We start from the raw sequence: 20090 nt of genomic DNA on the forward strand, positions 1-20090 counted from the left end.
CCGTTAGGAAAAGAAAAAGAAACCGGCGCCGCGAAGTGCAGATCAAATCCACCTTCGGACACGAAGCGAGATAGATACAATTGATTTTTCTTTTCCTACCTCTTCAGAAGATGCCGCTCTACTTCACGCCTCGTGGTACGGGAACTTGTTAAGGCTTGCCCGACCTTACTCTTTAATCCACTATAAATGTTTACATTTTAATCCGAATTCTGGCTGTAGACCCCAAGTACCTCATTTACATGGGCAAGGACAAGTACGAGAATGAAGAATTGATTCGATACGGCCTCCCCGAGGACATCTGGTACAAACATTTTTCTACATTCCGAACGTTGTAATGTTATGAGCATCTCATCTCCAACCATGCTGCTGCCTGATGATGCCACCGACTCGCACGCAGGTTCCACGTTGACAACCTCTCGTCTGCCCACGTCTACTTGCGGCTCCCGCGAGGCGAGTCGTGGGAGGAGATCCCCGAGGGCGTCCTCGAAGACTGCGTGCAGCTCGTCAAGGCCAACTCCATCCAGGGTTCGTCCCTCTTCTCCTCCTTCTACTACTACTACTTCTACTTTCTTCTTCTTTGCCTCATCTTTTCTAACTGCAACACACACCACAGGCTGCAAGCTGCCCAACGTGCCGGTCATCTACACGCCCCACTCCAACCTCAAGAAGACGCAGGGCATGGACGTCGGCCAGGTCGGCTTCAAGAACGACAAGCTGGTCAAGACCGTCAAGGTGGCCAAGCTCAACGCCATTCTGAACCGTCTCAACAAGACCAAGGAGGAGAAGCAGGTCAACCTCCAGGGTACGCGTTCCTACCTCGCTAGACGTTGATGATGACGATGATGTCGATGTTGATGTTGATGATGGTTGATGGTGTTGATGGTGGTGGTGTTGTGCAGCGATCTACGATGACAGGATGAGGGAGATGAGGAACGAGAGCACGGCGGCCAAGAAGCAGAAGGCCAAGGAGGAGCGGGAGAATCGCGAGAAGACGAAGAGGGACGAGGAGGTCCGAACCTATTCCGATCTCCACAGGCACACCGACCTCGCCACCTCCAACGCCGAAGTCAGCGAAGACTACGAAGACGAATTCATGTAAACCCCATCACACACACACACACACAACCATCATCCACTCACCATCTACCTTCAAGTCGGTCCAACACGCAACGGCTTCGAATCCTTTTGCCCCGTGTGTGTCGTGTGTGTGTGTCGTGTGTGTGTCGTGTGTTCGTAAGTAATGATGTGTGTCAAGCTAAGGTTGGTCCTTGTTGATGGTGGAGGTGTTGTTGTTGCTGTGGACGAGGGCCTGGCGGGTGGCGGCGCCGTTGGCCTTCTTGCAGAGGAGGCTGAAGGTGAGCCGCTCGTTGCCCGAGATCCAGCCGGTGCGCGACCGAGTCCCCTTGCTCCCCTTCCAGTAGATCTGCGACACCTTCGACACGATCTCCGAAAACGACGGCCTTCCAGCGCCGACGAAGCACCAACATGTGAGCCGTGCGTGTGCGTGTGTGCGTGTGCTGTGCGATGGTGCGTGTGCGGTGTACCGTTGGTGTGGTCGGCCGCTCCAGCACTTTTCGATGATGCGGCGGATCTTGCGGAGGATGTGTTGTCTGGCCTCGCTCTCTGCGATTTCGTCGGGCGACTGCTCCAACGCCTGTTCGCCCTCTTCCTGCTCTTCATCCGCTTCCGCCTGCGCACGCACATCAATAATGAGCATCGTGACGACACGACACGACACGACACGACGGCGTACATAGTTGGGCGAGAGCGGGAAGTGCGAGTCGGAGTGGTGGTGGATCATGGCCTGCGCCCGCTCCATCATCTTCTCCAGAACCGATTCGGTGATGGGCGAGATCGAAGACGACGAAGCCGACAATGAAGCGGGCGGCAAGGAAGATGGCGCCGATGATGACGATGACGATGAAGAAGAAGATGACGACGACGAACGTTGGTGGGTAAAGTCGGCCAGTATGGTGAGGAGGCCCTCCATTTCGTGTTTGCCCACGAAGTCCTTCTTCCTGCGCGCTACTTTGTGCGCCCGCAGCAGCATCTCCTTGACCTCGGCCGGCTGCAGCACGCGACCCGTCGTCGACGACGACGATGATGAATACAACGGCCCGGGCGAGCGGCTTCGCGGTGACGTGCTCTGCGGTGCAGTCGAGGCCGGGCTGATGGGCGACGGAGCCGGGAGGGCGAGGTGAAGTTGCTCGGGCGACGGCTTCTTCGATTCTTCCGGTGGTGAAGAAGGGGCTGATGATGGCGATGATGATGACGCGATCGGTGATGCTGGTGGATCGCTGGAGGCGGCGGCTGCGGGCGTAGAGGGGCGCTGCGACGATTTGTCGAGGTGAGCGAGCGGCGGGCGGCTGCCCTTGGTCACCAGCCGCACGATCTCGTCGATGGTGAGGCCCTTGAAGGGCTTGCGCCCGGTGAAGAGCTCGTATAGGAACATCGCGTAGCTGTACACGTCCGACTTCATACTAAACGGCTGATTCTCCAACACTTTACGACACCCACGTGGCACACGCACATGACACACGTGACGACACGATACGCGTGAGCTCGAAAAATCAGCTGCCGGTGGTGAAACGTTTGAGCTTACCTTCGGGAGCGGTGCACGGGAAGTACATCGTGGCATCGCTCGAGGGAGCCTTGGCGCAGTGAGCGACCTTGTACTGCGTGCTCAGGCCAAAGTCGTTCAGCTTGATCTTCCACGGGTTCGTCTCGAATACCTGCACGGCACCGCATTGCGATGTTGGCGAGTGCGGCGCGGCGCGGTGCGTACGGTGCGTACGGTGGGTGTGCGACGTACAAGAATATTTTTACACTTCAAGTCGCAATGGAGAATGCCTGCGCGGTGCAGTTCCTCCATGCCCTTGGCCACCTTGAGCGCGATCCGCACTTTTTCCTCCAGCGTCAGATTGTGTCGCAGGTCCTTGAGCACCTTGCCCAGATCCGCCATCGGCGCATACTCCTGCGGAGCACTATTAGCCGGCTGAGCGACACAGACACAACGCCAAGGCGGAGCGCGACGAGCCAAATCGTACCATGACCACGAGTGTGATGCCAGACACCACGCAGACCCCATAGTACTTGATACAATACTTGAGCTTGAGAGAACTGTGTGCGTGTGTGCGTGTGCGTGTGTGTGTTGGCAAGATTGTGAGACGCCATATCACACACGATACAATGTGAGACGCCACACGACAGGAATGTGGCACGCGCTGATACCTCAAGATGCCGACCTCCTGACAGAACTTGGCGATTGAGCTGACATTCTTCACGGCCACTGTCTGGCCCTGGTAGGTGCCACGCCACACCACTCCGTGCGCTCCGCGACCCAGCGGCGACGCCGACACATCTGTGGGTCAATCACCGCCAATCAGCAGCCGATTCACGTATGAGAGCCCCGACCGCCCAGGGGCCGCTGAAATGATATGGGCGGGCCCGCAAGCAAGCAAGCGATCATCATTTACCCAATGCGAGCTCTTCGATCGGAATGATGGCGAGACCGCCGGCTGCGATGGCCTCTCGGGCGCTGAAGCTGCCCGACAGCGTTCGATTGCGATTGGCCGACGGCGACCCGGGCGACTCTGTGGTACCACGCGACGACGTTTGGGTCAGCGGAGCTGCAGCGCTGCTACATGGGCCTATTATGGTTACACGCACCGCTGAGCAGGTCGGCCAGGAAGTGGAGCATGATGGCCTGGTTGCCGGCGTTGTTGAGCTTGTGCAGCGGCGGCTTGAACGGGTTGTCCTTGACGTAGAGGTAGCGCAGGGAGGACAGGTGCTCCATCTCGACCGGAAGCGACTCCAGCAGGTTGAGATTGAGCGAGAGCGACGTCAGCGCGTGCGCGGCGACCTGCGGCGATGATGCCCCGTCATCGTCCACAGCGTTGTTGTGGCTGGATTGCGGGTGCAGAATGTCGCGGCGGGTGATGACGCTGAGACAGTTCTCGGACAGGTCGAGCTCGGTCAGCGACGGCAGGAGCAGGGCCGGGTAGCACGACGTGAGCTTGTTGCAGGTGAGGTTGAGCGAGGTGAGGCCCTGGAGGAGGAGGAATTCGTCGGGCAGGCGCGGAATGCGGTTGTAGGACAGGTTGAGGATCTTGATGTGCCGAAAGTTGGGCTCGTCGACGATCTTCATCGGGAACGAGGTGAAGTTGTTGTGGTGCATCTGGACCTCCTCGATGGCCGTCCAGTTCTGATGCCAATCTGGCATTCTGCACGCACGACACGCGTCAACTGGAAGCGTGCGGTGTGTGTCGTGTGTGTGTCGTACGTGGACATGGCCATGTTGCTCCAGTTGACGGTCTTGACCTGCGGCGCGGACAGCCGCACCCGGCGAAGCTGGGACAGGAACTCGTCCTCGCGGAAGTCCCGGCTCGCCCGCTTCTGCTGCCGCTGCAGTTCGAGATCCCTCGAATTCGGCCGCGTCTTCTTCGCTCTCGCCCTCTCGTTCTTCCTCGCCATCACGAGCAGGTGATGTGCCTCGCGCGGTTCCTCTTCATTCTGACCATCTTCCTTCTCTTCGCTTTCTGATTCCTCTTCTTTCTGCTTCTCGACAACGGGCCTGAGCTCGTCACCGCCAGCGACCGCCACCTCGGTGGTCACGTCCATCTCCTGCGCAACCTCATCAGCCCTCGGCTGCAGCTCAGTTGGTGGCGGCGCGACCGCCGCCTGCCCACTCTCACTGCTCGGCTGCAGATGGGAAAACGTATAGGAGAACGTGGAGCGCATGAGTGCATGAGCTGATGGTGTGCTGTTGGTACAGGGCGTACGTTTTGATGGAATGGTTCACCGCATGATACGTAGAGCACACAACGAGGCGGCAGACGAGTGCATACGTCGACGTAGTTGGCGCTGTTCAGCTCGGTGACGTGGTGCTCGGGCAAGACGACAAAGATGCGCGTGATCTCTCGCGCGAATCGGTTCGAGGATTCGGCCAGCAGGCGGTCGAACGTGGGGGCCTTGGCCAAGGGGAACACCTTGGCCTCCTTCTGGTGCCCTTCGCCGGTGGGCAGCAGGATCACGCAGGGCCACCGCCTTGGCGGCGCCTCCCCTTCGTCCATAGCAAAATTATTTTTTGATTTTCTTTTCTGCGTCGACAGAAACTCAACAGAACTCTTCCGCGAACTTGGCCTCCTCTTTTTCGTGTTCTATTTCGTGGCCCTCGCATTCATTCATCTTGATAAGATCCACGCATCGATCGAACGTAAAAGAAATGCATCGTTTTTTGGCACAGCCCATCGTGATGACCGATTTCGGCGGTCATGAATCACTGGGCGAGCTTCTGTCCACGCTATCTCAGCTGGAGGCAACGGTTAATCAGGTACCACCCCCCCCCTTGGTCGTGCTGTGTTCTTTGGCAGGCAAGCAGGTGTGAGGCTCACCTCCTTGGGTGTTGCTTGCAGGTGCTGTCCCAGATCAGTGGCCGTGTTGAAGAGGAGAAGCAGAAGGTCGACGCCGTCGGCGTGCGCCTGGACTCATGCCGCGGCCGCCTGCATGGCCTTGCCCAGGAGCGCTACAACAAGGCCACCGTCGTCACGTATGCGTTTCTTCTTCTTCCTTGTCTTGCCCTGCCTTGGCCGCCTCAAAACCGCGATTTCTGGCCTGTGCACAGGTCGCCCAGTCGCTATCCTGCCCCGACGCAGCTGCCGCAGCATGAAGTCCTCTTCAGGAGCAGCCACGTCAGCTCCCCGGTCACGCCTGGCGACAACGCGTTCGGCACCAAAAAGTCGGTCGTGACCGGGCTGCCCCACCTGTCGCTCAAGTCGACCGACCCCTTCTCGCTGGACGACGCGGTCGGTCTTTGCTTCGACAAGGAACAACAGCCGACCAAGGTACTTCACCCTCCACTCGAATCAGCGCATACCGGCCAGCTACACGTGTGCGGTGGTGCAAGCGACTGGACTAACCTCGAGCACACGTGGCGGTGATGTCATCAGAAATCTAACCTGAGGTCGGACGACGTGAAGGTGGACGCGGCGAGGCTGCACGGCCTGACGTCTGTGAGCGACCTGCTCGTCTTCAGCCCTGGCGACCACCAAAACCGCCGCGCTGCCGCGCCCCTCAAGTCGCGGCAGCTCAGCCTCGACCAGAAGCTGGGCGCCGCCCCTGCCACCATCTCCGGCGATGTCGCTTGGGTTCGTAGTCAGCCAAGCCACTTAGTTCTTTCTTGGGGCACACCCAAGCAGCCAACTTACACTTTACGTGTAAACAGGATATGAACGTTGTTCCGATGGTCGACCTGCGCCACCACCCCGTGATGGCGCCTATCCGGCTGCGGGCTCCGCGCAACCTGACCGGTCTCTCCATGGTCGCCCAGGACATCGCTTTCGTCGACAAGCAAGAGCGGAGCGAAGATGACGAGATTGATGAGGATTTGCCGCTGCCCGAGTTTGCCGACGACAAGTACTTCCCCTCCAAGATCGTGAGGGCTCCCCTCAACAACGGCTCGCGTCAGGCTGTTGGTGCGACCAGCGACTTGGTCGCGTCGCCCTCCGCTCAGGCCTTCCCTACTGCCGAGGCTACTGCTGCGGGCGGCGGCGTTGTGCCATTTCCCGCGCCCGAGGTGGTATCCCACGCAGCAATCGACCAGCTGCCGGAATTCGACCTCGCCGTGCCGCCCCGCCCGACCACTGTCGACGCGCCCAACAACAACAGGGACGCAGGCCGCGCTCTCACCGCCCCTGATGGTGCCCAGCAGCCCGCGGGATGCTGCTTGCTACCGATCCCCCCTGTGCGCCTCTCCTTGTCTCGTTTGCCGTCGTTTCTTTCTTTTGGTCTGCACCCGAACTGACTTAGTGATTGATGGGCGCAGCCCGTGCCTGACGTCCCGGCTGTGAAACTTCCATTCACGAACGAGTTGATGGAGAGGAGCGCCGCCTGGGCGCAACGTTTCAGACCGGCGAATGTGCCCCAACCGCCCGTCGCGCCCCCCGCGCCAGCCAATGCCTTGCAGCCCTGCGTGGTGCGCGATGCGAGAAGTGCTCAGGCTGTGGGCCGCGAGGAGGCCCAGCAGGCAAACAACGACAACGTTGGAGACGAGCAGGTGGTCGAGCTCTCCGTGCCGGACATCCTGAGGAACGAGTTCGTCAAGAGAGGCGTCGACGTGGCCAACGGCAGGACGCTGGAGGAGGAAGAGGAAGAGGAGGAAGAAGGCGCCGAGTGGGAAGAGAAGGACGACGAGTGGCTGCAGCATGAAGTCGATCACGAGGCGGTTGCCAGCATTCGCTCGTTCTTCTAGGTTCACGCGTTGGCTCGTGCTCGCCTCCAGCACGAGAAAAGAAAAACACTTTTGAGTTGCACCAGGCCGAGCTCCATTGCTTGGCTGAAGATGAGCAATGGAGATAATCGCCCGGGCACGGCACCGATCACGGCACGATCGGTGTTAATGGGCCACGGCCTCTTCCCATTCGTGCCGGGAATCTTCTTCTTCATCAACTCGGGCACGATGGCGTGCATCAACCCGTTCCTTCCTCTCTTCTACGAATCAAAGGGACTGGCCAAATGGCAGATCGGGATGATCGCTGGCTTCTTGCCGTTCCTCTCGTTCGTGGCTGGGCCGTGTTGGGGTTTGCTGGCAGATCGAACGAGACGACACAAGGCCATCATCAACTGCCTCGCGCCGGCGTCGGTCTTCCTCATCGTCTCGCTGTCCTTCATCACCGAGTGGCTCTCAGGCGCGCCAAATGGTGTCATCTTCTTCGTAATCTTAGCGATTATGTCGATTAATGTGATGTGCACGTCGCCCATCTCGCCCCTCATCAACACGTGCGCCCTCTACTACCTCGGCCCTCACAACAAGCACGAATTTGGACGCCACAGGTGCTTCCTCATCTCCAATTTGATTAAATCGCTAATTATATATATTATAAATCAAATAATTATTTTTACTGCTTTGGGCCAAGGCTGTGGGGTGCAGTGGCGTGGGGCATCGTGGCGTTAATCCTAGGCTACGTGCTGTCCCTCGATGGCAACCCATCTTCGTCCTCGATGTGGACGTGGAACATCTACGGCTACTTCCTGGGCATGCTGTGCTTCGTGCTCGCCCTCTACTTCTCGGACGTGCCCATCCCAGAGAAGAGCAAGAACAAGGAGCCCATCGGCTCCACGCGCGGGCGGCAAGCACCGACCAACGAGGGACTGGATGAAGAAGTGGTGCACGTCGTGGACCACCAGAAGGAGACCGACCTGCTGGAACTCGAGGCTGCTGATGTCGATGCCACTGGAGCGGTGGGCGACAAGGCTGCCGTAGCTACGGACAGGACTCTGCTGCAGGAGATTCGCCTTTTGCTATCTTCGCCCAAGGTCTGCGTCTACCTGTTCACCGTGTTCATCATGGGCATGGGCGCAACGCTCATCGGCAGCTTTCTCTTCCTGTTTCTGCAAGATCTTGGTGGTATGCCTTACTCTTCCTCCTGTTTCTGATCGTGATCGTTGCAACGATCTCAACCTTGCTTCTACTTCTTCCGTCTTCCCTCGTAGGTGACCAGTTCCTCATGGGTATCACGCTGGCCTGTACTGTCTCGACCGAGATCCCGTTCTTTTTCTTCGCCGGCCGTCTCATCAAAGCTGTGGGCGTGCACGTTCTGATCTTGACTGCCATGGTACGCTTGCGTCGTTCTCACGAGCGGTGAATGTGTGAATGCTCACGGTCGCTTCGTGTGTGTGTGTGTGTGTTCCACACGTAGGCTGCCTATGTGGTCCGCTCCCTGGGCTACGCCATGCTGACCTCAGCGTGGTGGGTGCTGCCCCTCGAGTTCCTGCACGGCTTGACTTTCGGTGCCATGTGGGCCGCCGGCGTGCAACACACTTCCAACATCGCCCCTCGCTCCCTCGAGGCCACTGCGCAGACCGTTTTCGCCGGCCTCTACAATGGTGCCGGTTCATCGCCCACTGCATTGAGACCGGCTATGCTCACTCACACATCATCGTATCAGGGCTCGGCGGGTTCGTAGGTGCCACGGTCGGCGGGTGGGTATACCAGACCTACGGCCCGCGCGCGATGTTCGGCGGCATGGGCGTGGTCGTCTTTTGCACCATGGTGCTCTTCTTCCTCAGCGACCGCGAGAGTGCCGGCCGTGAGCTGCGCGAGACGCTCGGCGGGTGGTGGCGCAACCGACAAGCGCGCCGGCGTACCACCGACGACACGCTCCAAGGCGAGAACAACACAAACACGGCTGACTACAGCCGGCTTGCGCTTCTCGAGGCGGACGAAGAGGACGCGTAGGTGAGGTGTACACTATTTTTTTATTATTTATTTTATAATTTTTCGGGACAACATTATTTATTAACCACCAGAGCTCCGTTTGGTATTTTTTGCGGACGCTAATTTGGCGACTGTCGCTGCGGCACGTTGGTCTTGTTTGTCGCTGCCGTCTCCCTTTCGGGTCGCCCCGCTCTCGCCCTCTTCATCTCTGCCTCTGCGATTGAGTGTCGTTTTCTTCTTTCCCTCATCCCTCGCACATTTTGCGCACTTCATCTCGTTCATCCGGCACATTTCCTTCATCTCAGCCATTAATCGCAAAATCGTTCCTCGAAAATGGACTCTCTCTACGCGCTCCAGAACTACATCAACACTTTCTCCTTCCATGAGCTCGGTGCGGCGAACAGCTTCTACGTCCCCCTCACCGGCACGTTCATCTACCTCGCGGTAATTTTCGGCCTGAGGCAAGTCGTGCAGCGACCGATGAAGCTCCACCTCGTGACTGCCATTCACAACCTCTTCCTCTGCCTGCTCAGCTTGGCGATGGCGGTGGGTATCATCTACAACCTGATCCCCATCTACCAGTCCAGCGACCTGCTCACGGCCTACTGCGGCAAGGCCGGACCGATCGAGCCCGGCTCCATCGTGCACGATCGCGGAGCGATGAACTTCTGGTGCGCCGTCTTCTACTTCTCCAAGTACTACGAGATGCTGGACACCGTCCTCCTCGTCCTCAAGAAGCGCCCGCTCACCCTCGTCCACGTCTACCACCACTTCATCGTGCCCTACCTCTTCTGGGGCTTCCTCCACACCGAGACTTCCGGCCAGTGGTCCCTCGCTGCCGCCAACAGCCTCGTCCACGTCTTCATGTACTACTACTACATGATCACCACCCTCGGCTACACCGTCTGGTGGAAGCAGTACCTCACGATGATGCAGATCGTCCAGTTCTTCTTCGATCTCTTCGTCACCTGGCCCCACCTCCTCTTCCTCCGGGCCTTCAACATCCACGAGTGCCGCGGCTCGATGAACACCGTCTACTTCGGCCAGACCGTCGGCATCTCCTTCGTCTACCTCTTCACCGAGTTCTACGTCAAGTCCTACGGCATCGCCGAGGCTGCCAAGATTAAGGCCGCCACCGAGGAGGCCGCGAGCAGGAAGAGGAAGGAGGCCTGAATCGTCAACGGAAAGAGGAGAATGTGGTAAATCGAGTTCGCAATGTGATATTTATTTCAATTTTTTGACAGCACATTGCCCTCTTTCTTCTCCATACAATGGCAGTTCATCGTCTTTGCGCGATCGATTGAAAGAGATGAACCAAGATCAAAGAAAGTCTTGACTTTCTGTGAAAGGCTCGAATTTCGAGAGAAAGTGCGAAATTTCGATCGCGTAGGTTGCGAGAAATGATTTTCTTGTGCAGGCCCAGATCATCAAGGATTTGTGCTGAGAGGCGACACAAGGTTTGCGGATACCTGAAGACAAGCAAACGTATCGTTAGGGGTTTAGGGGGCAGTACATAGAGCATCGAATGCGACGCAAGCACTTCTGGGATCATCGAGTACCATCTAAACGAAAATAGAAGGCGGGTAGAGATATATCTGCTGATTGCCCGAGCAACGAAAGGCGTATCCCACAAACAGCCAAAATTCTTCAAAACAGATCCAATCGCTCGAATCGGCCGATGCATGCCGAGAAAAAGGCACTACATTCACCAAGACGAGGATCACAAGACCGATTTACTGAAAACACGGCCGCCTCGACGTCGAGAAAGCCCTCCCCCGCCACGACCGGCTTCAGAAATGGTGCAAACGGAAATGGCCGAAGGAAGGAGGTTCTGAATGAAGGCGAATTGTCGCCTCCGCTGCGGGCCGAGGGACAGACGGCGACTTCGGCAGCATCTCCCGATCGCACGACTTCGCCATCACGCGGCCGACGGCGACGTCGCGCCCGCCGACAGACCTTGCCCGTGGCGGAGGGCGGAACTCTGATCGAGGCGGCAGCGGTTGGCATCGGAGGTCCTGTACCATCCCCGCATCTCCGACCAACCCACCCACACGGTCACGCAGTCGCCGCGCTGCAGACGGGCGCCTCCATCAGCCGCTCGCGCAGCCTGCCCCTGGGCATGGCCGCCCACGCTGCCCCGCCCGAGCAGTCGGCCTTGCTGCTGGCGGCCAAGACAGGCCAGACCGCTCTTCTCACCCGTCTTCTGGCCCAGGGCGAAGACGTCAACGTCCGCTCGTTCGGCAGCAACCCTCTGCACTGGGTACCTCTCAAGACAATGTGTGTCCTGTGTGGTGCTTGGTCGTGCTGACCCTGCAATCATGATCGGCTGCAGGCGTCGTACGAAGGGCACGCGGGTTGTGTGGAGGCCCTGCTCAAGGCCGACGGCATCGATATCAACTCCAAGGAGTCCGAACACAGGACCCCACTCGCCCTAGCAGCGCGCAAGGGACACAAGGAGTGCCTCCAGCTACTGCTGGCCGCCGGCGCCGATATCGATACCAAGAACAAGTGGTACGCACGGGCCTGACCACCAAGCACCACCGCGCGAAGCCGCACACACGCCTGGACCTTAACCTCACCTCCTTTGAAACGTGTGCGTGCAGGGAGGAGACTCCGCTGTCGAAAGCAGCGGCCTACAACCACATCGGATGCGTGCAGCTGCTGTTGGACCACGGGGCCGACCCCAACTGCGTGGATCTCTGGCTGGAGACCCCCCTCTACAAGGCAACGGTCAAGGGGCACGTCGAGTGTATGCGAATACTGCTCGAGGGTACCACACAGCTTCCACAACTCACCGCACCACCTCGCCACTCCACCTTCGCGTTATCTCCCCACGACACGCTGATTCCTCCTCTTTGTCACCTGTCTTCAAGGCGGCGCTGATGTAAATAGGGCGAACGAGCTGTGTCTCACGCCCCTGCACGCGGCCGTGATGGGCGGTTGGTTGGAGTGCGTGGAGCTCCTGCTTGCGCACGGAGCCGATCCCGAGGCCATGGACGGCGAGGGCCGGTACCACACCCTCTGCACTCACCCGTGCGATTGATATATAAGTGAGGTGTGGTGTTCGCAGATGAAGCAGTGATTGACCGGCCGGCTTTTTTTTTCGCTCGCAGGACGCCTGGCCACATCGCGAAGGAGTACAGCTTCGACGACCTCATCGACATTTTGAACAAGGCGGTGAGGGAGAAGAGGCTCGAGGAGCTCGAAGCCAAGGGTGTCAATAGCTGGACTTCGAAAGAGGTCGGGGAGTGGATCGAATCCGTGGGCTATCCCCAGTACAGTACGCACACCCACCCCTCTGGGAGCTCATCCAAGGACGAAGCGCTGACACTTCTTCTTCTTCTCTGGGCCCACATAGAAATCAATTTTACAAAAAATCACATCACGGGCAGCGTATTGCTGCAGAAGCTGGACATGGAGGTGCTGAAGAAGGAGCTGGGCATCACCTCCTACGGAGCGCGCGCTGAGATACTCGATCGCATCGCCTCCATCCCGTACCAGCGCCGCAAGCGTGCGCTCCGGCCCTCCAGCGGCATACACAGTATACGCCCCCCCTTTCCCGCCTCGCATTGGTGGAAGGAATCTCTCTTACCGCTCTGAGGCTGACGCTCTGGTATGGTGATGCTTCCAAGACATCGGAGACAAGATCGTTACGATCGACCACTCGGAGCTGGTTTTGTTCGAGTCAATTGGCAAGGGTACGCTAGCGTTTACTCTTCAACGTTGATGACGCTGCTCAACGTGTTACAACATCGCGCCACCATAGGCTATTTCGGCGAGGTGAAGCGAGCAGTGTGGAACGGCACGGAGGTGGCGGTGAAGATCATCTACAGGAACACCTACAAGGGCGATTTCTCGATGTTCGAAAAGGAGGTCATAATTCTCAGGTACTATGCTTGGCCTGGCAACAGTTCAATGAAGGGCGTTCAGGCCTGTGTGCTCATCACCGCCGCGCAGCCATATCCGACATCCAAACGTGTTGATGATCCTGGCCGTGACACGAACACCGGAAGGGAACGCGATCATCACGGAATACATGAGCGGAGGGTGCCTCTTCTTCCCACCTCCCTGCCGCGCTTCTCTCTCTCCCCCTCGATACTTGGGCGTAGCTCACTCACGCGCCCACGATCACAGTTCTCTGCATTTGCTGGTGCGAGACTGCTTCTTCACGCTCGAGACCCAGCCGGGGCTGCGACATAAAATCGTGTCGGGTAGGGCTCGCTCGCGTTCTCGCAGTTGCTTACGTAAGCAGCAGTTGCGCAGTACCGACTGTTGTTGGCTAACCAACGGTTTGTGCATGCGGTGGCCACGCAGACATTTGCAAGGGCATGGCCTACCTGCACGCCAATAAGCCCAAGCCGCTGCTGCACAGGGACCTGACCAGTCACAACATATTGTTGGACCGCAACCTCATCACCAAGGTGGCCGACTTTGGTCTGTCCCACGTCAAGCAGGACGCCAGCAACAAGACCTACGGCATCGGCCAGATTCCCTGGATGGCTCCCGAAGGTGTGTGTGTGTGTGTGTGTGTGGTGTCGGTATGGTGTTGTGTAGTGCGTTGGCTAATTCTGTCGTCTATGGCGCACAGTCCTTGAAGGGGAAATCTACACGGAGAAGGCCGACGTGTACTCGTTTGGGTGCATTCTGTACGAGCTGTGGACCGGCAAGGAGCCCCACGCCAGCATGATCGACCCGGTCGCGTTCGGTGAAGCCGTCAAGCTGGGCTACCGCCCCGACGTCCCCGCGTGCGTCCCGTTGGGCTGGCACGACCTGATCGACTCGTGCCTCAACCAGGACCCCGCGCTTCGACCGCACTTCAGAGACATCCTCCATCTGCTTGACAGTCTCCACGGTACCTTAGTTCTCTTTCCGGCGGCGGCGGCGGGTCACTGACACGCGCGTGCTCTGATGCTGCGATAACAGACGATGGAGGCGAGAGCGGGCCAGCCCCGGACCCGCTCGGTAGCCTCGGGTCGGGGCAGTCGGCCACCGTCGCCGTTGGCTGGAGCGGTGCCGCCCACGGGGTGGAGGGAGCCATCGACTTCAGCCCGTGCTACATCGACGAGGCCGAGCACCTCAGCGGCGGCGGTGGCGGCGAAAGCTTCAGTGCCGGCAGCGCGAGCAGCGGAGGCGGCGCAGGGATGGCGATGATGGTGACCATGATGAGTGGCGCCTCCATCGGGAGCCACACCTCGTCGGGCTACATCGGGGACGACTAGTGTCGACACTCACCCAGACAGCCCCTGCCCATCATCATAGCTACGTTCTTTCGAAAGTAAACGTGGTTGTCGCCTTCGACACACAACGCTCGCTTCGACTTTACGCGCCAGGCGCCTCGTGATTCGGCACACAATGCGACACACACAGAGTGTCGTCGAATGAAGCCTTTGGGCGTGTGGGGCAGGCCAAGGAAAACTCGTGCCCCTGGTGGCTGGCCCTCTGTGGCGCCCGAGAGCTCTATGTCCACGGCCACCTGGTTCTCACCTCACTTGAGCGCTCTGGCAGAAGACGCGCGATTGGCCGACCGCCACCACAAAAGGCTGGTCTCCTGGCCTCACAAAAATCACTTCATCCTCTTCTTCTTCTTCAAGCAACTACCTACCCACCAACCTACTACTACTAACTCATGTCACCTGCGACAAAGCTACTCTTCATGCTGGCCTTGGGCCTGGCTCTCGCGGCCACGGCCTTGGCCGATGACTACAACAAGAAGCACGACGGCGGACCGTGCAAGGGCGGCTACTGGCCCGACGGCAAGGGCTGCTGTCCGGAGATCATCAAGGGCCGCGCCTACTACCGCGACGGCAACAAGTGCTACCCCAAGGACCTCGGCTGTGGCGTCTACTACGCGGACGGTCGTGGGTATGCTTCACCGCACCGCACACACCGCACACACACAGCACGCACTCCATGTGAACACATTGTGAGCTGATGATGAACGACATGCAGGTACTACCCGGACGAGAAGGGCAACTACGCGAAGGACGGCGAGTCGTGCTCGTGGGAGCGCAAGTGCCACGAGCGCTGCATCCGCCCCGATCACTACGACGAGAAGGACTGTGACAAGACCACCACGACCACCGAGGAGTGCCCCAAGGAGACCACTTCGACCAGAAAGGAGACCACCTCCACCAAGAAGCACACTACCACCACCGAGAGGCGCACCACCCCCAAGCGCACCACGACCACCGAAGAGTGCCCCAAGGAGACCACCACGACCAAGAGGCACACCACCACGACCGAGGAGTGCCCCAAGGAGACCACCACCAAGAAGGAGACCACCACGACCAAGAAGCACACCACCACGGAGGAGTGCCCCAAGGAGACCTCCACGACGAAGAGGCATACCACGACGACCGAGGAGTGCCGCAAGACCACGACCGAGAAGCCGTGCGAGGACGACAAGAAGTGCCCCGGCGGTCAGTGGAAGGACGGCCACGGGTGCTGCCCGCGCAAGGTGGGCCGCGAGTGGCGCTACCGCGACGCCCAGGGCTGCTACCCGATCGAGCTCGACTGCGGCGTGTTCTACGCCGACGCACAGGGCTGCTACCCGGACGAGCACGGCAAGTACCTCAAGGCCGGCGAGTGCTGCCCCGACCACCGCAAGTGCTGTCCCGAGTGCGATGGCGGCTACTAAGGACAGCGTCGCCTTTCTTCACTAACTGCGCCGCCAATCGCGAGTGAACACATAAAGTTGTTTTGCGCCAAAAGGAAATAACCGCCGCTTTTTTGACGCCGGGGTCGACTACGACTTCGTGCCGGTCACCAACTGGCCCGAGGCCAAGGCCCGGCTCACCGCCGCGGGCAAGCTGGCATTCGGCCAGGTCCCGCTCTACGAGGAGCCCGATGGCCTGACCCTGGTCCAGAGCTCGGCCATCGCGCGCCACCTGGCCCGCAAGCACGGCTACAACGGGGCCAGCCCCCACGAGGCGGCCCTGATCGACCAGGCCAACGAAGGCGTGGCCGACACGTTCACGGCCATCGCCAAGGTCATCTTTGGCACGCCGGCCGACCAACAGGCCGAGGCCAAGCAGAAGCTGGTCGGGGAGACCCTGCCGGCGCAGCTGCCGAGCTTTGAGAGGCTGCTCGAGCGCAACGGCGACAACGGCCACTTGGTGGGCGCGCGGCTGAGCTACGCCGACGTCGCGCTGTGGGTAGCCCTGCAGCTGGTGTTCGGCCGGGTCGAGGGCAGCCGCGACGCGCTGCTCGGGGCCTTCCCCGCCGTGAAGCGACTCGTTGACGGCGTGTCGCAGCGCGAGCGGGTCAAGGCCTACCTGGCCCGCGATGTGTACAACGCCGACAAGAAGAACTGAGCGCGAGGCCGTTTCTGGCTGAAGCAAATAAAGCAGCTCACGCTCACAAAACAGCTCAGAAGTCGTAGCACAGAGGCTCGACCATCTTGGTGGGCGCCGTCTCGAGCGGCCTGTTGTCGCCCTCCGACGCCTTCTTGAGCTTGGCGAACACCTCCGGCGGCACCGGCGTCGGCGACAACCTGTCACCAACCAACACACATGACACACTCGAGCGAACAAAAAAAAACTAATACAAAAGACAAAAACAAGAAAAATGGAACAGTAACAAACGTACTGGTCTGGCGTGAAGAGTTCCAGAAGGCGCTTGATCTGTTTGGCGGTCAGGAGCGGGCAGATCTGCTTCAGCATGTCCCCTTCCAAGATCACGTTCTGTGTGTCGTGTCGTGTCGTGTCGTGTCGTGCGGGGGAGGGGATTAGTGTGGTTCGCTATGCGCGCGATCGTGAAGGGATACTCTTGGCTCGTGTCGTTGAGACGTATATACTTTGTCCATGACCAGCACGTTGGCCGCCTGCGCCATAATGTCCAGCTGGCTCCTGCTCACGCACAATGCCGTTACACCATTTTCGTGCAGTCGGAACACACGACACACACGACACACACGACACACACGACACACACGACACACACGACACACACAGACACACGTGCGAACTACATGCGTACTTGATTTCGGGAATCTGGAGGGTCTTGCTGATCCACTGCTCGAGTTGCGACAGCTCGAGCTTGATCTGGAATCCGTTGGAGCACGTACACATGCGCTTTGTGTTCAAACTGGGCGACAGGCTCTACAGGTTAACACAGAGCTTTGCAGTTGTGTGTGTGTGTGTGTGTGTGTTGCGTGTGTGTGTGTGTGTGTCGTACAGCGTGTTGAATAGGGTGAAGTTGATGAAGTAAAGGCCTGGGAGAAGAATTGCTTCATGAGCTGCATGTGGATGCTGTTCTCCGTGAAGACCGTGAGGTAGCTATCGAGGATCGGCAGCAACGTCTCCTGCGTCGAATGGAGCGTGCATTTCCTTCACACAAGGAATAAATCAATTTATAACCAAATAAATAAATATTAATAACCAAATAAAGAAATAATAATCAAATAACTAAAAAGAGAATAAAGGCGCTTACGTGGCACTGCTCAGGGCTGAGGGCTGCTCGAGAACGGCGATGCTCAGCACGGTCGCCAATTCCTGTGGGCAGCCCAGGGTTGGTCAGTAACAATTCCACATATTTATAATAATTATTGTAATTGTAATTGCTAATATTTGACGTACGGTGTAGAGGCTGGTCAGGAGCCGCTCGAAGATGGCGGCGATGACGATCTGGAGGCGCGCGGCAAAGTCGCCGATGACGCCGGCCTTGCCGGACTTGGACGCCACCGCGTGGTTGTAGCCGAACTCGAGCCGCAGGGAGCGGTAGATGTAGGACGCGATCGAGAGCCAGTAGCCGGTCATCATCTTGTCGGTCCGCTTCGAGCTCGCGTCGATGGCGTCGACCAGGTAGTTCAGGAAATCGCCGCGCTCGGCGCCCTTCTCGAACACCTTCCACTTGGTGAACACGCGCAGGGCGCGGTCGGCCGGCACGGGCGTCCGGTCCTCGGAGAAGTTGAGCTGGTTCTCGTGGTAGAAGCCGGTGATGAGGAAGTTGAGCTCGTCCCGCTGCTGCTTGAACGTCTCGGCCTCGTTCTTGAGCGCGGCCAGCTTGTCCTTGGCCCCGCCCTCGGCTGACTTGGACCGCTTCATGCCTGGTGGTACTCATCAGCCACACGACTCCACACACTACACGCGCCCAAACGCACAGGCTCAACCGCACGCGCACGCGCAAAAGTACCGTCGTCGTCATCGGTGTCGGAGCTGTCGTCGCCTCTTCGCCGTCGCTGGACGGAGAGATTCCAGTCCTTCTCCTCGAGCTCGTGCTTGAGCTTGGTCACCTCGAGCCGGAGGGCGTCGAGCTCCTTCTCCCTCGCCTTGGCCTCATCGGCCGCCGCCGCGCTCTGTTCGCTGCGCTGCCGCGCCTCGATCAGCTCCTGCCGCAGCTTGCGGAGCTCGTCCTCCTGCTGCTGGATCACATCCGACTCGCCCTTGCCCTCGCGGAAGGCCGTCAGCTGGCCGGCGACGGTCTGCAGGTGGGCCTCGGCCTCGGCCCGCGCGCGCTCGGCGTCGGCCTTCTCCTGCCGCAGCCGCTCGGCCTCCTTCCGCAGGTCCTCGGCCTGGGCGCGCTCCTGCTTGAGCTTGCCCACCTTGGTCTTGAGCTTGTCGAGGGCCTCCTCGCGCTGTCGGATCATCTTGCCGCGCTCGTAGACCTCCTGCTCGAGCCGCGCCAGCTTCTTCTTGGCTCCCTCGCTCGCGCCACCACCACCGCCGCCGCCGCCCTCGCCATCGTCGTCGTCGTCATCCTCCGCCTCAGAGAACACCTCACCCTCACCCTCCTGTGTGTCGTGTCGTGTCGTTGGTCGTGTCGTGTGAGGGCCACGCCGGCGAGCAAGGAAGATGAGATGTGGGGCGTACGCTGTCCGAGTTCTCGGTTTCGGACATGTTGGGATCGGTTTCGGCTTCAAACGACCCGCCGTCCAACTCCAGCACCTTGCCCGAACTGTCCTTCTTGTCCACCCTTTAATGTTGCGCATGGAGTGCGTGTGAGTGCGTGTGTGCGTGTCGTGTGTGTGTCGTGTGTGTGCCGTTTGAGTAAATCACATGTTTGGCGCAAGCAAAACGATCCAAGGCTGCGTACTGCTTCTTGAGAATCTTGTCGTTGAATTTGAGCCACTGCGTCTTGATGGTCAACTGTATGCACAAGAACAGATATCGTTGGTGTGTGCGGTGTGTGCGGTGTGTGCGAAGATAAGGTACCACGAGGGTTGAGGTGTCCTTGGACTTCTTGAACTTGAGCGGCAAGGTGATCTGGTCAGTGCCGTCTTCGTTGGTGTACTCGGCAAGGTTGAGCTTGGTGCTCGAGTGCGTCTTGTCCTGCTTGCGCTTGCCGATGACATCCTGCTCGCAGCCAAGAGAGAACTGAGTGAGCCACTCCGCACGCCACGCACGACACGACACGCACGCCACTATCAGATCGCGAGGTGAGCGCACCTCTTTCAAGCTGAAGGAGATGCCGCGCGCGTCGAACTCGTCGGCCTCAGACTCGCGCGTGAGGGAGCACGTGAACACGATCTTCTCCTCCCAAGTGGCCAGGCAGTCTCGCGCCTTGTCGTCCACCCACCGTCGTCAGCTCAGCCATCAAAGAAAACAAATAATAAATAAATAAAATAGCTGCACAAATATTAATTACAAAAAAACTTGCTGGTTAAATTAATTGATTGTTTGAAAATCGTGAAGTAAAGGATGAGTACGAGGGCTCGTTTGGTCAGGCCTTGATTCTTGCGCGAGCCGCGCCTCCACAAGATGAAGATGGTGCTTCCATTGAGCTTCTCGGGGAGTTTGGTGATTTTCTTGACGGTAATCTCGTACTTGATCTTCACCTTATCCTTCGGCATCGTTGAGTGTGCGAACGACAAGCTTCAAACAAAATGCAACCGAACCGCCCTCGTCGTTGCTGCTCTGATCTTGGCAACCAAACAACA

At 58.8% G+C, this 20090-nt stretch overlaps 8 protein-coding genes across 8 annotated transcripts; 6 read left to right on the forward strand and 2 right to left on the reverse strand.

The window, feature by feature from the left end:
- Nucleotides 1-110: 110 nt before the first annotated feature.
- On the forward strand, nucleotides 111-1421 carry ACA1_116180 (Coiledcoil domain containing protein; the record flags this gene model as incomplete). Its single annotated transcript, XM_004342218.1, has 6 exons — nucleotides 111-135; nucleotides 220-301; nucleotides 398-525; nucleotides 614-802; nucleotides 900-1095; nucleotides 1307-1421. 6 exons carry the CDS (start codon nucleotides 111-113, stop codon nucleotides 1419-1421), a joined length of 735 nt encoding a protein of 244 aa, XP_004342267.1.
- On the reverse strand, nucleotides 1256-5072 carry ACA1_116190 (leucine rich repeat domain containing protein; the record flags this gene model as incomplete). The annotated part of the gene is made up of 13 exons (XM_004342219.1): nucleotides 1256-1460; nucleotides 1545-1690; nucleotides 1754-2068; nucleotides 2112-2297; nucleotides 2390-2502; nucleotides 2603-2732; nucleotides 2885-2974; nucleotides 3048-3120; nucleotides 3232-3361; nucleotides 3477-3593; nucleotides 3670-4223; nucleotides 4283-4701; nucleotides 4848-5072. The coding sequence occupies 13 exons, from the start codon at nucleotides 5070-5072 to the stop codon at nucleotides 1256-1258; spliced, it is 2703 nt and encodes a 900-aa protein (XP_004342268.1).
- Nucleotides 5073-5224: 152 nt separating this feature from the next.
- Nucleotides 5225-7249, forward strand: ACA1_116200 (uncharacterized protein; the record flags this gene model as incomplete). The annotated part of the gene is made up of 6 exons (XM_004342220.1): nucleotides 5225-5332; nucleotides 5415-5548; nucleotides 5624-5843; nucleotides 5949-6146; nucleotides 6224-6742; nucleotides 6824-7249. 6 exons carry the CDS (start codon nucleotides 5225-5227, stop codon nucleotides 7247-7249), a joined length of 1605 nt encoding a protein of 534 aa, XP_004342269.1.
- A 90-nt stretch (nucleotides 7250-7339) lies between these two features.
- On the forward strand, nucleotides 7340-9235 carry ACA1_116210 (transporter, major facilitator subfamily protein; the record flags this gene model as incomplete). The annotated part of the gene is made up of 5 exons (XM_004342221.1): nucleotides 7340-7830; nucleotides 7914-8404; nucleotides 8491-8612; nucleotides 8697-8883; nucleotides 8964-9235. 5 exons carry the CDS (start codon nucleotides 7340-7342, stop codon nucleotides 9233-9235), a joined length of 1563 nt encoding a protein of 520 aa, XP_004342270.1.
- A 312-nt stretch (nucleotides 9236-9547) lies between these two features.
- ACA1_116220 (steroid isomerase) lies at nucleotides 9548-10387 on the forward strand (the record flags this gene model as incomplete). Its single annotated transcript, XM_004342222.1, has 1 exon — nucleotides 9548-10387. One exon carries the CDS (start codon nucleotides 9548-9550, stop codon nucleotides 10385-10387), a length of 840 nt encoding a protein of 279 aa, XP_004342271.1.
- A 505-nt stretch (nucleotides 10388-10892) lies between these two features.
- ACA1_116230 (protein kinase domain containing protein) lies at nucleotides 10893-14433 on the forward strand (the record flags this gene model as incomplete). Its single annotated transcript, XM_004342223.1, has 13 exons — nucleotides 10893-11474; nucleotides 11547-11725; nucleotides 11818-11984; nucleotides 12088-12223; nucleotides 12328-12494; nucleotides 12573-12755; nucleotides 12847-12912; nucleotides 12981-13101; nucleotides 13172-13261; nucleotides 13349-13425; nucleotides 13529-13723; nucleotides 13803-14066; nucleotides 14138-14433. 13 exons carry the CDS (start codon nucleotides 10893-10895, stop codon nucleotides 14431-14433), a joined length of 2523 nt encoding a protein of 840 aa, XP_004342272.1.
- A 407-nt stretch (nucleotides 14434-14840) lies between these two features.
- ACA1_116240 (glutathione Stransferase, C-terminal domain containing protein) lies at nucleotides 14841-16527 on the forward strand (the record flags this gene model as incomplete). The annotated part of the gene is made up of 3 exons (XM_004342224.1): nucleotides 14841-15076; nucleotides 15164-15832; nucleotides 15909-16527. 3 exons carry the CDS (start codon nucleotides 14841-14843, stop codon nucleotides 16525-16527), a joined length of 1524 nt encoding a protein of 507 aa, XP_004342273.1.
- A 55-nt stretch (nucleotides 16528-16582) lies between these two features.
- Nucleotides 16583-20003, reverse strand: ACA1_116250 (DIL domain containing protein; the record flags this gene model as incomplete). The annotated part of the gene is given in 14 exon segments (XM_004342225.1): nucleotides 16583-16706; nucleotides 16802-16896; nucleotides 17010-17061; nucleotides 17192-17299; nucleotides 17390-17463; nucleotides 17481-17541; nucleotides 17645-17706; nucleotides 17791-18260; nucleotides 18347-18944; nucleotides 19024-19126; nucleotides 19247-19299; nucleotides 19366-19506; nucleotides 19600-19713; nucleotides 19860-20003. 14 exon segments carry the CDS (start codon nucleotides 20001-20003, stop codon nucleotides 16583-16585), a joined length of 2199 nt encoding a protein of 732 aa, XP_004342274.1.
- Between the last annotated feature and the right edge of the window lie 87 nt (nucleotides 20004-20090).

Source organism: Acanthamoeba castellanii (assembly GCF_000313135.1).
Source record: "Acanthamoeba castellanii str. Neff unplaced genomic scaffold scf7180000084669, whole genome shotgun sequence".
Lineage (NCBI taxonomy): Eukaryota > Discosea > Longamoebia > Acanthamoebidae > Acanthamoeba > Acanthamoeba castellanii.